This window comes from Oncorhynchus keta, chromosome 14 (genome assembly GCF_023373465.1).
Source record: "Oncorhynchus keta strain PuntledgeMale-10-30-2019 chromosome 14, Oket_V2, whole genome shotgun sequence".
Taxonomy (NCBI): Eukaryota; Metazoa; Chordata; class Actinopteri; order Salmoniformes; family Salmonidae; genus Oncorhynchus; species Oncorhynchus keta.
In genome coordinates this window covers 30378827-30392446 of record NC_068434.1, presented here as the reverse complement: position 1 = coordinate 30392446, position 13620 = coordinate 30378827, and the positions used below count along the sequence as shown (strand labels likewise).

Below are 13620 nucleotides of genomic sequence, written 5' to 3'. Positions count from 1 at the left end.
AGGGCCTTCCTTGGTCATGGAGGTTACCAAGAACCCAATGGTATATCTCACACTACATCTGATACCTACACATGTAGACTGGACAAGAGTGAGGCCAGTAAAGTAAAGCACATTTTATCCTAGTTTTTACAATATTCCCAATTTACACTGGCCTTGTCTTGAATAATCTTTTGACTCGCAACATTCTCTTCTGAACAATCAGACAAGTGAAGAGGTGTGATGTGAGTGATAGGCTTTTCACTGGAATAAGGCATGACAATGATTCATGTTTTTATTATGATTCAACACATGTCTTCTTGGACCTCAAAGTGTGGTTTCCAACCATCAGAGATGAGGTTAGTGCTAATAGCAGGTCAGAGAAGCTAGCAATTTTCTAAAAAAATAAATATTCTCAGGAACAGAGTAACATGGACAATAGAACAACGTGGATCCAACCAGTATTTAAATCAACACTGTGTAATCTCCTTCTGTAGTAGGCTGCAGTAGGCTGCATCCACAGAAACCAAAACCTATTCTGCAGACTATTTATTCTCAAGAGACCACATTCTGTTCTTTTGGTAAAAAAACGATTAAACTTTATCCACATCAAGAATGGTCTACTTCAACAAGATGCTTTTACGTATCTGAAACCTTACAGCTGCATGTATAGAACAATGATAAACTGAGGTTTATACCAAGCCTCTTAGGTTTGCTTACAGATGTAACAGTAGTGGTTGAGTTTGTGGTCACATGGTGACTACTGTGTGCCAGGGACTGGTCCTAGTTGCCCAGCACAGGGCAACGCCAAAGGCTGTGGTACCCAGTACTGCCAGGCTGGCCTTCAGCACTGCACCGGGAGGCCTGTGGAAGTTGGCAGGGCCCATGGTGGCTAACATGGCTGCTGTCACAGTCAGGGTGAACAAGATGGATACTACTGTGTTTATGGCCACGATCTGACCAAATTTAGCAAAAGGCACGATGACACAGAAGAAGAGAGGGATGGTTGAAATGACTGTGGTGACAGCACTGGACACTATGGCAACTCCTACGTGGTTCACTGCGTCTAGGGTCCGTCTCTGCCTTTTAGCTGACAGATCCTGAGAATACAAACAGATTAATATAATGAGTCTTTTCTCTTTATGCATTATAACCCTCAGGCGTATTCCATTAAACCCGGTGGCATTCATCACAGAATGACTTTTAAGTAAACAGAATAAACTCAAGGAAAATCCTTCATTTACCAAGTGTTCTGGTGTGGCTGGTACGGTCTCCCCAGCCAGCAGGTAGCCCTCCACCAGGTGCAGGCAGTAGTCCACTGAGGAGCCCACTAGGATGGACAGAGAGATGGCCTCCATGGCCCCCAACTCCCAGCCCAGCCAGTACATGATGGCCACCACCAGACAGATGACCCCTGCATATGGTCAAGAGATCACAGTCACATACTGATAGACCGATGACCCCCTAATCCTCCCACGGCTAAAACCACAGAACATACAGTATGTACATTACAACAGTTAATGACTGCCTCTTACATTACACCCAATGACACATCAATAATGCATTGTATCTAATTATTGGAGACCTTTCTCTGCAGTCTATTCACAATGAGCCATCCTGATAAAAATAAAGTATTGATCAGCAGTGTCTTACCCATAATGGTGAACAGTATTGGCAGCAGCAGAAGCGTATGGGCAGTGAAAACAGACACAGCTGCCACACAGATGGCCAGGGACAGGAGCAGACTGCAGAGGGCGCTCTCCACACCTACATATAACCCAGGATGGAGTCAGTCAGCACAGGAAAGTTACATTCACAGAAGGACTGAAATAATAATCTTTTACATATATTTATTAGCTGCCTGACAGGCAGTCAAAATATTTGATTGTGCCCTGGGTATTGAACAGCTATGTCCTCTGGCTTCTCCACTTGCCTATGATTTCCATAAAGATCTGCTTCCAGTGCTCACAGGTCTGGAAACCTTTCCGTAGAGCAGAGGACTCTGGGAGAGCTGAGAGCTGCTCTTGTAGGAAGGTCTCCCATTGGAGGAAGTCTGAGCGAGTCTGGAAAGAGGATTTCCCCTTGTAGGTAGTCTTAGGAACAGACAGATGAAAAATACATGGGCTCAGTTATAGGCACAGATCAGGGCTATATCACTACATTAGAGGTGGTAGTATAAACCAAGTACAACAGTGGCTAGCACTCACAGACTCAAAGGCCATGGAGAGCCAGCGCACTCTGCCACCGTGTGTTCCCACGGCCCCATGGGACAGCTGGCCTGGCAACAGGTTGGGCTCAGGGAGTGAGTGGCAGTCTGGATGGAGTAAGGGCAGGATAGAAGAAAGCTTGTTGCCTGAAGAGAGGGAGAGAGAGGACACATGTAACTAATATCAAATGTGGTTTGTGTATGTGTGCTGTTATATGTGTTTGACTGTGCCTGTGCAGTTTGTACCGGAGGGTAGACATTGGGCTCCTCCCGGCTTCACAAGCTGTTTATTAGCACTGATGACTTTACAGATTTGGCAGAGATGACCAATCTCTTGGAAGATATCAAAGTTTGGATCCAATATCACACTGCCCTATGGAGAGCATTTTAAAGAAAATGAAAACCACTAAAACAGTATTGATAATTAAATTACACCTTCATATCTTTATAGTCTCGCAGTTGTCCCCTCACCATGTCCCCAATGACGTGGTTGTCTGTGCGTTGGGTGCGGTTGACTCCCAGTATTCCAAAAACTACAAACACCATGGCACCAGTGTCAACCAGAGGACGGACTGCTGGCTGGCCACAGCCACCTCCACTACAGGGGTTAAAACCGGAGGTCCTGGACCTTTTCGTTGAGGTGGAATCTTTGAAACAAGGTACAAATTAGGAAAAAGGTCACTCCATCACATTCACAAGCAACAATTCATAGTACAATCTTTTATTTCAGTATTCATGCAGTTTCCTGATGTCCTCTGGCTCCAGATGTTCTCCCGCTCTTACCTGTGGGGAGCGGTGTGTAGAAGTAGCCCCTTGTGGGTCCGTCAGGGCCGGAGCTGATCACACAACCAGGTGGTTCTGCACACACTCGGCTTGGATGAGGGCTAAGCTTGTGCTGGGCAAAATACAGCCTCCTAGGAGGCACAAGGACAGCTGTGTTAACAGTTTGACCACAAACAGCTTGACTGTTCTCTATTCCTCCATCTGTCCCACGTCATTCCTTTTACCTGCTGTGCTGCTGCTCAGCCGATGCCACATAGAAGCTGAACTCTGACCTCCAGCCGTGGCGTGGGTCACATGACTGGGAAGTGATCATCCAGCGAGGGCTGGGGTGGGACACACACACAGTCATGTGGGTGCTGAAGTTGCTGTGAGGTTCAATGTAAGCCTGTTTAGAGACACCAGAAGTTATATGATGAAGCTGATTATCAGAAGTTAGATATTCAATCATAACCCAGTAATAGAGCATTTTTATTTTGGGGTCATCTAACCTGAAAGGATGGAACTTCTCCATTCCTAGGACTGAGGCTTTTCCAAGGCGAGGGCATGCTAGTATTCAGAGAGAAGCGGTACAGAGTGATAGAAGCGCCTACATCCAGCTTAGAGACATACACGGTCAGCAGAGGCCCTGTCATGAAAAGATACAGTAGTAGTATACGCAGTAGATTAATAGAGGCACACATTCAAACATTGACAGAACATTGCCAGGGATATATTCATGTGGATCCTGTTTTGATATGTTAACATAATATCCAGTACCTGTTGTGATGGAGGAAGTGCTTGGTGTGATTGGGCTCCGTAGAGTTGAGTTTGAATTGTTTTTGGTATGTTGATGTGGGTGAAACCAAGCCACGGAGGGGGTAGTATGGGTAGGGCTGTGCAGAAGATGAGGTTTCTCCATGAACAGACCTGCAGGGGACATTTCGATTCAATGCTAAATGATTGGCAGAGTTTATTATCCTGGTATATACAATGTCCTGGGAGTGTTGTAAATGTGAGCACTGAACTGGAGCATGCAAATACCCATAGCAAGAATAATAATGCAATGGAGTCAGCTCTTACCAAGAGTCGACTGTAAATTAATATCCCAGTCTAAAATGAATTGAAATGTTGCTTAAAGACATTTACAGCCAGACAGTTGCAGGACTGGGGAGTTTAATTTGGCTTTAAAGTGGTGGAATCTGTTTACTTTACACCCATCTGGGTTCCATCACACAGATTGATGGCGACATCTCACCAGAGCACATGTGGCAGGATATGCCCTGGGCACTGAGGTTGTTCCTCAGTCCCAGCAGAGTCTGGAGGTTGGTGTCTGGACGAAACAGTAACGGGGCATGAGTGGCCGGCCGTAGGAGGCAGCAGCACCCAGCAGACAGCAGCAGGACCAGGAAGTAGATTCCTATTGGCAGCAAGACAAAGACTTGTCGGTAAGAGATGAGAGGGATCACTGAGAGGAGAGGAATACGATTAAATAGCTGTTCTGTGAGGAGGATTCAGGGATAGACAATACAAAACTCATGGACATTGCTGATAAAAGTTGAAAAAGGAATATGGGCATCATGAGATATGGTGGTCCTTCCAACTGCTGCAGACAGACAGAGCCCTTACCTAGAATGACTTTACGGTTCTCCACGGCAGGCTCTGCCACCCAGTGCCTCAGAGCCCACTGAAGGTAAATGCTGACCATGCCTGAAGTTCCCTGCTCTGGTGGTGAGAGAGAAGTCTCCACTGACAGGGACAAAATGGCTGCATCTACATCTGTGTCACAGGAGCCTGGATGAGACAGAGAGAGGGGCTGAATGGTGTCGGGACTCTATTACCTTTCATTATTTTGCCCTTCATTCATTTATCTCTGTTCAGATATGGATCTCACCTGGCTCCATCTCCACTGACAGTAGGGTCACGTCGTCATCCTCATCTGACAAAGGACTGTGGCTCACTGGCAGTCCTGCAAGTGCCTTCCACCTTTAAGAGGAAGTGTATCAGAGAGATACAGCTTTAGAACCACACTTTGTTCATAATAGGAAAACAGAATGAAAAGGCAAGCAGCACAACCATAGGAACTCTGTTCTCTAACACAAAATGTAGGAAAGATGGGATCACACCATTTGAGACAGGAATTCTCCTGGGGGTCAATACACTGGGTCCAGATACACAGGGCAGCGGGCATGAGGATGGACACCCAAAGCCAGCAGCAGCTGACGATGAGGGCCATGAATAGGCCGAAGTCATGCACGGCCGGAATCTGATTGGAAGGGTAAAAGACCTCAATACATTTACATAATGCTTTTCATATTGATACATATACAGACAGTTCCACCTCACAGACATTCATTTATTGTGCATTCCCTTTGGAAGGATAATACAGGACTGACAGGACTGACAATAATTCTGAGTACCTGTGAGAAGGTGTTGGCAGCATATGCGGCTGCGGTGGTGAAGGAGGTGAGGAAGGTTGCCCGGCCAGCTGTTTTCACCGTGTACACCATCCTCTGGACTGGATGGACTAAGTGGGAAGCCTGTCTGAAGGTACTGATGAACACAAACACATCATCCACACCTGGAGACCACGGAGAGGGGAAACAGAAGAAAGACTGGAATGTTATCTGTAACAAAGATGATGTTTCTCAACTAGTTTGGTCATGAGAGATATTCTAGTATTTTTTCATATTGTCACTCACCAATGCCAATGATCACAAAGGCTGCAACCCCATTGAGGATGCCTAGGTATCTCACCCCAAAGACCACATGGTAGAGAAAAAGAGCGACCAGGCAGCTCAGACCAATGCTAGTGAGCCCAAAGAATGTCAGGAACACTGTAGAGACACACCAAAGTGACTGACTGCGAGACCTCATGCATGTGGTATCAAAATAATAAGAATACTATACTGATGCTAGCTTATCAGATACCATGTATAACAGCACATGACCTATAGGAAATGTTGCATTAACATGCATGTTGTATCTAATGCAGGTGGGAGAGTGCATGGGACCTTACTTGAGAAGGAGGTGAGGAAATAGACCAGCAGAGTGATGCAGCCTCCACTGATCAGCGCCAGCAACATGTCTCTGTGGAAGGTCTGTCTCACCTCGTTATCAAACAGCTCTGTGCCCCCATACAACACCTTCACCTGGCTGGCACCCCACATATCCAGAGATAAGGAGACAGCGACAAGAGAATGAAAGAATAGTGGGCGTCATGAAATGTGGGTGTCATGAAAGGAGGGACTCTTTGATTATGCTTAATTACAATTGGTCTGGAGAGTTAAAGTCTTGTGAGAAATTAAAAACAGCATCAGTTCATCTTATGGCTATTTTATGTCTTTTAGAATGTGGTTCTTTTAAAGCTTACACAGTGTATCATCAGCCTTGGCAGAGGGCCCATAAGCCATAACCCACCTGGTGGACTGCTGAGCCAGGATGTCAGCGTACTGAACCACAAAGTTCCTGAAGCGGCTTCTCTGCTCCTCAGGCCGGTCCTGGAGGGAGCAGTAAGAGGGCAGTGGAGCTCCAAATTGGATCTCACTGCGCAGGAGAGAGGAGGAGAGCCGGTCAGGGGCCAGACTCTCATCCACATACCAGTAGAACTGTGGGTGGGTGATCGCTAGACTCAGAGCACCTGGGAGTAAAAACACAAGTGAAGATCAAAGTGGTAATGTCACTGCCTGCTCCCTTTAATATTCTGCTTGATCTCCCTCAAGCAGAAGAGCTCCCTACTAAATCATGCAGAGCAGCAACTGTACCTACAGAAGTTGCCCAGTTTTTGAAACATCAGACTCACCATGGATGTCAGCCAGGTTGGGTCCCATGCCATCGTAGTAGATCCTGCCTCCCCGTTCACTGGGGAAGAGGTAGGAGAGGAGGGAGCTTGGAGGGGAGCAGTAGGAGGGGCCTAGGGGCAGGTCTCTCAGGACCTCCAGAGGCTTCCAACAGAACTGTTGGAACTGGGGATGCTGCATGAGCAGGCGCTCTATGTGGTGGATGGTGCGGAGACGCTCTGGGGTGAAGATGTTGTTGTCCACCCCACCCTGAGCTACAAACACCAGCTCCATCCTCCACAGGGCCTGGCTCTGCAGATATGAGTAGTTGGGGGCAAACCTGCGCATCCTAGTCTGAGATCTCTCACTATCCCTGTCACCCTCTCCTTCTATGGACTTACGACTCTCAAATGTTCCTAAATTAGTTGTATTTTTATCCTCCTCTCTTACCTCTAGTTTACCACCCCTAGCCTCTCCATGCCTCTCAGTCTCTCGCTGACTCAGGGCATCTCCTCTCTGTTCCATAACTACTCTTTTGAACAAGTTTTTTTTCAGAGATGTTGAGGTCAGCCCTCCATGTGATGTCCTGTTGGATGTTCCATCTCCCTGCCTACCCAGCATGTCCAACAGCAGCTCCTGTAGAGTGGTGGAGTCATAGGGGTCCACGTCACGCCTGCGTCTGTCCCAGGACCCCAACTGAGTCTTTATGGCAATGGTGAGTGCATCAAACCGCTCAGCGGAGAAGTGGCTGTGAACCTCAAAGGCACTGTAGGAAAGGTCTATGTCCAATGGGGGGCAGTATAGGAACATGTAGGCAGAGAGGGCACAGGGGAGAAAAACTCCAACTCCCAGGACAACACCACTTACCCAGGGCTGTGTGTAGACCCAGCCCACTGCTCCCCAAACGCCATTGCCTCCAGTGGTGCCGGTTCTCCCATTAATCTGTGTATCTGACTCCCCGCCCTCCTCCTTCCCCTCCTCTTCTTTCTCAGCATCCCAGCTGCTCTGGAATAACAACGTCTCGTCTTCCAAGTCCATGGCTGGAGCACCTGTCACAAACACACACAGTTCTTCCTCATCACTCACTCTCCGAATGTAAATTCTCTCCTGTCCTTGGGCAGAAAAACAGACATAAACTCTAGGTGATTTAATAGAGCAGTCATAATAGTGGTGCAGGGTATTCTGCAGTACACAGCCAGCAAGAACACAGCCATTAAATCTGTCCCTCAATAGCCAAGACCCACAGGGTTCTTATTCAGCTGACAGAAACGTCAAGGGGAGAATTTAGGAAGAAGATGGACCTTGTCTCAAGGGCCCAAAGCAGTGTACCGGTCTGCCAGTTTAATATGCTGAACACTAAGGCTGGGTGCTTAGAGAGTATTGGCTGTAATTTCATGCCTCTCACTCATTCCTTCAGTGTGTGCAAAAAACAATATTTCCCCTAGAGTGCTCAGTGGCGTCTTTGTCCTCGTCAGCAGTCGACTTGGGTTTGGCTGATCTTCAGCAAATTAAATAATCTCACTTGTCTAATTACGGAGAGTGGAGAGACGTGTGGAATGTTAGCGAGAGGTGGAATGTGAGAGGTTTTATCCCTGGTGATGGACAGCTTCTGGTAGTTTTAAGCTATTGTTCCTTCCTCTTTTCACTCCACTGCAAACACAGGATACTGCAGTAACTTGGTATTCTGCAAACACAGGATACTGCAGTAACTTGGTATTCTGCAAACACAGGATACTGCAGTAACTTGGTATTCTGCAAACACAGGATACTGCAGTAACTTGGTATTCATGTGGCAATAATCATGCTAACGACAAATTGGCAAGTCATCTCCCATCTTTAGAATTTAGCTCCAGGGTCATCTAGGTGGGGCGGGGAGGACAAAAGAGTGGGTGCATCATTTCCATATCTCTCTTCAGCCTGGGTCTTGAATATTTACATTTCCGATAAGAAGTGTATTTGAATCGATTGTTAATTTGGTTGGTAAACCTATGGCCGTTGATCAAGAACAAAAATAGGCATTATGATTTGTTATCAGCCGTAGTAGCTAGCCATCTGTACACATTTGCAACTGCACCTGCACATAGTCACGAATACAGTCTATTCAAGGAGATCACCATGACAATGAGTCCACCCTGTGCCATGCCATTGTTCAGAGCAGAGATGGACACCCTCACTGAGAGAACAGAGCAGTTCAACATCTGTCTGCACTGGGAGAACATCTGGGTCTGCAGAGGACAAATTCATTAGACACAGGATCAGTCTGTTGAGGGGAGAGGGAGAAAAAGAGGGGAAAGGAGAGGGAGAAAAGGAGGGGAAAGGAGAGGGAGAAAAAGAGGGGAAAGGAGAGGGAGAAAAAGAGGGGAAAGGAGAGGGAGAAAAAGAGGGGAAAGGAGAGGGAGAAAAAGAGGGGAAAGGAGAGGGAGAAAAAGAGGGGAAAGGAGAGGGAGAAAAAGAGGGGAAAGGAGAGGGAGAAAAAGAGGGGAAAGGAGAGGGAGAAAAAGAGGGGAAAGGAGAGGGAGAAAAAGGGGGTAAATGGAACACCTTACAACACCAACAAATGATGATGTCCTGTGTGAAAGGCAGCTTAGTGCAGTTTAATATTCAAGGCAGTTTAAAATCAGCTAGCTCTGTACATGTCCATATCTGCCATGTTTGTTTCCACATCCCTGGAATTGCTGATCAGTTGTGGTGAAACACCATGCTGGCCCCTCACACTTACACCACTCTTCAGTTATGCAGACTGTGCTATTAAAGCAGAGCTGTGTATTTCATGTTAACGGTCGCTGAGAACACGGTTACACAGACATAACATAGATGTACGGTAGAGCATCCCTGGCTCCCTCCACCACCAGGCAGATTACTGCGATGCCTCCTGGAATAATCGGTCTCTGACACGTTCTTTTCCCCTCTTGACGAATTCAGCCGCGCCACTTTTCCAGCCATACAATATCTTTATTAGAGAAGTCTCAGCTGCAGGGTAACACTCCAAGGGCTGAAGCGAGAATGAGGAATGTGTTTACAAGCTTCCAGAATCATTCAACTTTTTCATTTTTCTTTAATGCTTGAGAGCAGAGGAAGTCAATTTATGCTGTGCAGGTCGGGAAATAAAAATAGATTTATGGACGACAAAAGCATTCTCAAACGTTTCAATCAGCATGATTCTGGAACTTTGTCATTCTAGTCTGTCATTTATTTTTGGACCCATATTGTAGACACAGCTGAATTTATAGGTTATTTTCAACTACAGATTTTCCACAGCAAAGACAAATTCATTGGATGAGGTTGATCATTTTGTACATTATTTACAATGCAGTGAAAGGTGAATTAATATCCTTATGTGAATAACTTTCTAGAGAACTAAAGATATAACTGTCCTCCCAGACCAAATGCTAGCTTTTTGGGTTGACTATGGAATGTGAAGCACCAAAGCCCAAGGTTAAATGCCAGTTGGTGACTATTGCTGTTGTGTGGCAGTGTGCGGTTTTCTTGGTACTGTACTGTCTATGCTGAGTGTTAGTCTCCTGTGGATCTGATGTGGCACTCTAAACACTCCCAGCATGCCATCCAACACACCCTCACTAAGAGGCACATAAGGATTTTATTCCTTGCTTTCTGGGGATGTGCCGATGCATGTGTATGCCTGTGTGTGTGCACAAGTGGGGGTAAGGAGGATACATACATACTATTTTTAGCTGTTGTCAGTAAGAAAGTTTATGCTCCAGTCTGCTCTCCTTCCTCCCCTCCCCATTTGGGAAAGGATCAATCTCCTCCAATATGGATTTCACAGCTTCTCCTGCCCCACAGATTCAGCATGGTTCAAATTCACAAACCATGCAAGGGACATTAATCTCAGCCCAGCATGCCAGAAGCTTATGTATGAGAACTGAGTATATCACTAAAGGGGAATCACCGAGGGTGATGCCTCTATTCTTCACAGATCCCTAGGATATAAAGGTTCAGCATAGTTCAAGTTTAAAGACCTTACACTCATGCTCCATTTGTACCTACTGTAATGACAGTCATTTGTTTGATATTTGCAAACACGGATGACCCCCTCAACACATGCAAGTACCATAAACCCAAATCTGAAATCTCACTACTGCTGCTACACCTGGGGGAGATGGTGGGTGATCGCAGAAGAAGAGTGATTGCCTGGAGATTTACAGAGCCATTCGAAGTTTGACGACAGATAAAAAAATAAAACCATCCCATTAACAGCAAGCTACGGTCTCTGAAACTTCCACCTGAGAGCTCCATTTACTGCAGAGTACGGCAAAACCGGAGAATCTTACCTGAGCTTGATGAGTAGAGGTATGAACTGACGGGGTGTGCAGCCCTATGGAGTCCTTCGAGGATGCAAACCTGTGCTGAACAATTTCATTTCAAACTTGTTCTCCAGATGTTCACTTGATTCGCTCTGTTGATCTCTGTTTAATGTTCAGTGTTCTAGCTCCACTAGGGAGAGCGCCTGCACCTTTGTGCAGCCTCTCTGATACAAGACTCAATGTGTCTTGGCCACCATGACAATTATGTTTGGTTGTTTTCTCCCTTTCCTTCACTCTTCCCTCCCTCCTGTGGCTGGTTGTCCAGGCGACAGTCAGTGAGAGTATCAGTTCTTTCACTCTCCCAGCAGCTCTTCTCTCATGGCTTTGTTCAGGCTTCTCTCCTGACTGGCATACCGAGGGGAGGGTTTGCACAGCCCTGGGCATCAAGGACACTACATGTGATGGTATACATCTCATCACAGCCTAACAGGTAATACAAAAAGAGGGCTGTCTCTGATTCCAGCTCTATTTGGTAGGAAACACGTGTCTAAGTGAAGGTTTTGCCAACAGACTGCAGCAGATTCTCCCTTGGCTTCGAGAGGAATTGGTTGGTATAGTCTGGCCGGGGCTCTGCAAGGAGGAAAGTGGGAGGGGGTAGTTCAGGAGGTTAATCAGAGTAACTGCATACAGTTGAAGACAAGGTGTAGGAGATATCATTTCAACCCCAGGAGTCTGAGCCCATCAAGAATGTTATTTTTTGTTGCCCCAATCCCCCCCTGCATTCACATCTAATACATTTTGTTAAAGGGACTCAGAGCTATCATTATTCATCATGAAATGTGTAGTTATTTTAGTAGACTGCTATGATTGGATAATATGGTTAGATAGGGCTGCTTGTGGTCACATCACTTTGGTTCATTACGATACAGTGATGATTTGACACATTCTTCACTGTCTACACCCATTGTTCCATGTACTGATGTACTACAATGGGTGTAGACCTACGGTATTGCAATCTCCTTAATCATATTTCTGTCATGAATGAGTGGTTTGATAATGTTCTAGTCTTATTACATACACTCCTGTATTCTTTTTAATCAATCACTTCATCATCCATCTCAAGCTTTCAAAACTAATATACAGTAAGTCTTCGCTCAGCGTGTGCGTACGCACATACACACAAACATTCACACAAGAGACGACAGCCAATCCATCATTGCTAAATGGAAATATTTTAGATAAGGCTGAAATGTAAATTCCTGCTGGTTTTCTCAATTACAATGGGTGTTGTTACACTTACTAGGCAGGGAGAATGGGGTTGCAGACAGGGCCAGGAGTGTGAGTGCAAGTCAATCTGTCTCTGCAACATGCAGGCCCCTTTGTCATTGTCCTGTTCAAGATGCTGCATAGGATACCATCTTACCTCAGAATAATCCTAGATATCTACATTGATTTCAGCTCACCTGCTTAGTAGGAACAGAGGGAAATGACGACAGATACCAGACTGCTGTGAGTCATAGCAGCCATCTGGAGGACTGAATGGGGATGCATTGGATGACTCTGCAGATCTTAGCAATTATTGAGGACATCCTGCAAAGCAATCTCACAGAGACCAGACTGTTGTTGTTAGGGTTTAATGAGTCTATCGAATCTGAACAGACATCATTCCATCAACTTACATGTATCACAAATATTGGCATACAAGCACTTTCAGGCAGTTTGTAAAGTCGAACATGTACAGTTAAGTAATAGGAACGCACACAAGCACATCCTCTCATTCAGATAGACATTCAGACATGCGTACATGCACACACACAGCCATACTGTCCCTTCCGAAAGACTGAACAGACACTGTGCTCTCCCTGATCACACACAAGTTAGTGTTTCTGCTCAGATGGTGCTTGTTGCCTGTCTCTTTAAGGCTAGTCTTTCAGAATAAACACCATCCTTTGGGAACTTTTCCATGACTTGTGGCTAACAGAACAGATGCGTACTTACAATGTCAATAATTAAGAGAAACTTTAGAATCGCTAATGCTAAATGGATGGAGGGTGGGGAAGATGCACTAACGTCAAGCAATGCTATTAGTACCGAATCACAAATTTAGGGCTGCAGTTGTATGGGCATACTCCACTTGGGGATCTACATTTAAAAAATGAGAATACAATTACAGGTGCATGCATGAGTTCAATCAAAAACCATGTTAGTCTCTCACACCAACATCCCTGTCATCTTGGTAGGACTAGATCTAGACTTCTGAAACTGCCTCTACAAAACACTGCCTCTATGAGGCACATTGCATACATGGGGTCATTTTTACATGGGGTACAATATTTGAATGCATTCTGAGATATGGACAGTAAAGGACTGCCTAAGGACAGTAAAATAATTTTGCATAGTGGCTTTCTACACTTCATCGCTATACTCCTCAAATCAGTGTTGGACTCAACCATAACTATCCTGCATTTCCTGAAAAGCTAGCTGTACAACACACACACACACACACACACACACACACACACACACACACACACACACACACACACACACACACACACACACACACACACACACACACACACACACACACACACACACACACACACACACACACACACACACACACACACACACA

General features: G+C 45.7%; 1 protein-coding gene across 1 annotated transcript; it reads right to left on the bottom strand.

Moving 5' to 3' along the window:
• Positions 1-257: 257 nt before the first annotated feature.
• LOC118393190 (protein dispatched homolog 3-like) lies at positions 258-13461 on the bottom strand. Its single transcript, XM_035785608.2, has 22 exons — positions 12449-13461; positions 11013-11615; positions 6744-7769; positions 6362-6581; positions 5961-6097; positions 5644-5778; positions 5362-5522; positions 5068-5207; positions 4836-4927; positions 4571-4735; positions 4200-4361; positions 3722-3871; positions 3454-3590; positions 3190-3350; positions 2966-3096; positions 2654-2829; positions 2429-2555; positions 2184-2329; positions 1910-2069; positions 1630-1743; positions 1221-1390; positions 258-1076 (listed from the first exon to the last, which is right to left on the bottom strand). Exons 3-22 carry the CDS (start codon positions 7756-7758, stop codon positions 726-728), a joined length of 4050 nt encoding a protein of 1349 aa, XP_035641501.1. The 5' UTR covers positions 7759-7769; positions 11013-11615; positions 12449-13461; the 3' UTR covers positions 258-725.
• Positions 13462-13620: the final 159 nt, after the last annotated feature.

Bases quoted from the DNA above. Each gene is read 5' to 3' on its own strand.
- LOC118393190 (XM_035785608.2), bottom strand. From the start codon at position 7,758: ATGGACTTGGAAGACGAGACGTTGTTATTCCAGAGCAGCTGGGATGCT. The intron at 4,736-4,835 runs GTGAGATCCATA...TGTCTCATCCAG, and splicing joins GTCAGTGGAGATGGAGCCAG to GCTCCTGTGACACAGATGTA. The intron at 3,591-3,721 runs GTACTGGATATT...TTTTCATGACAG, and splicing joins CACTTCCTCCATCACAACAG to GGCCTCTGCTGACCGTGTAT.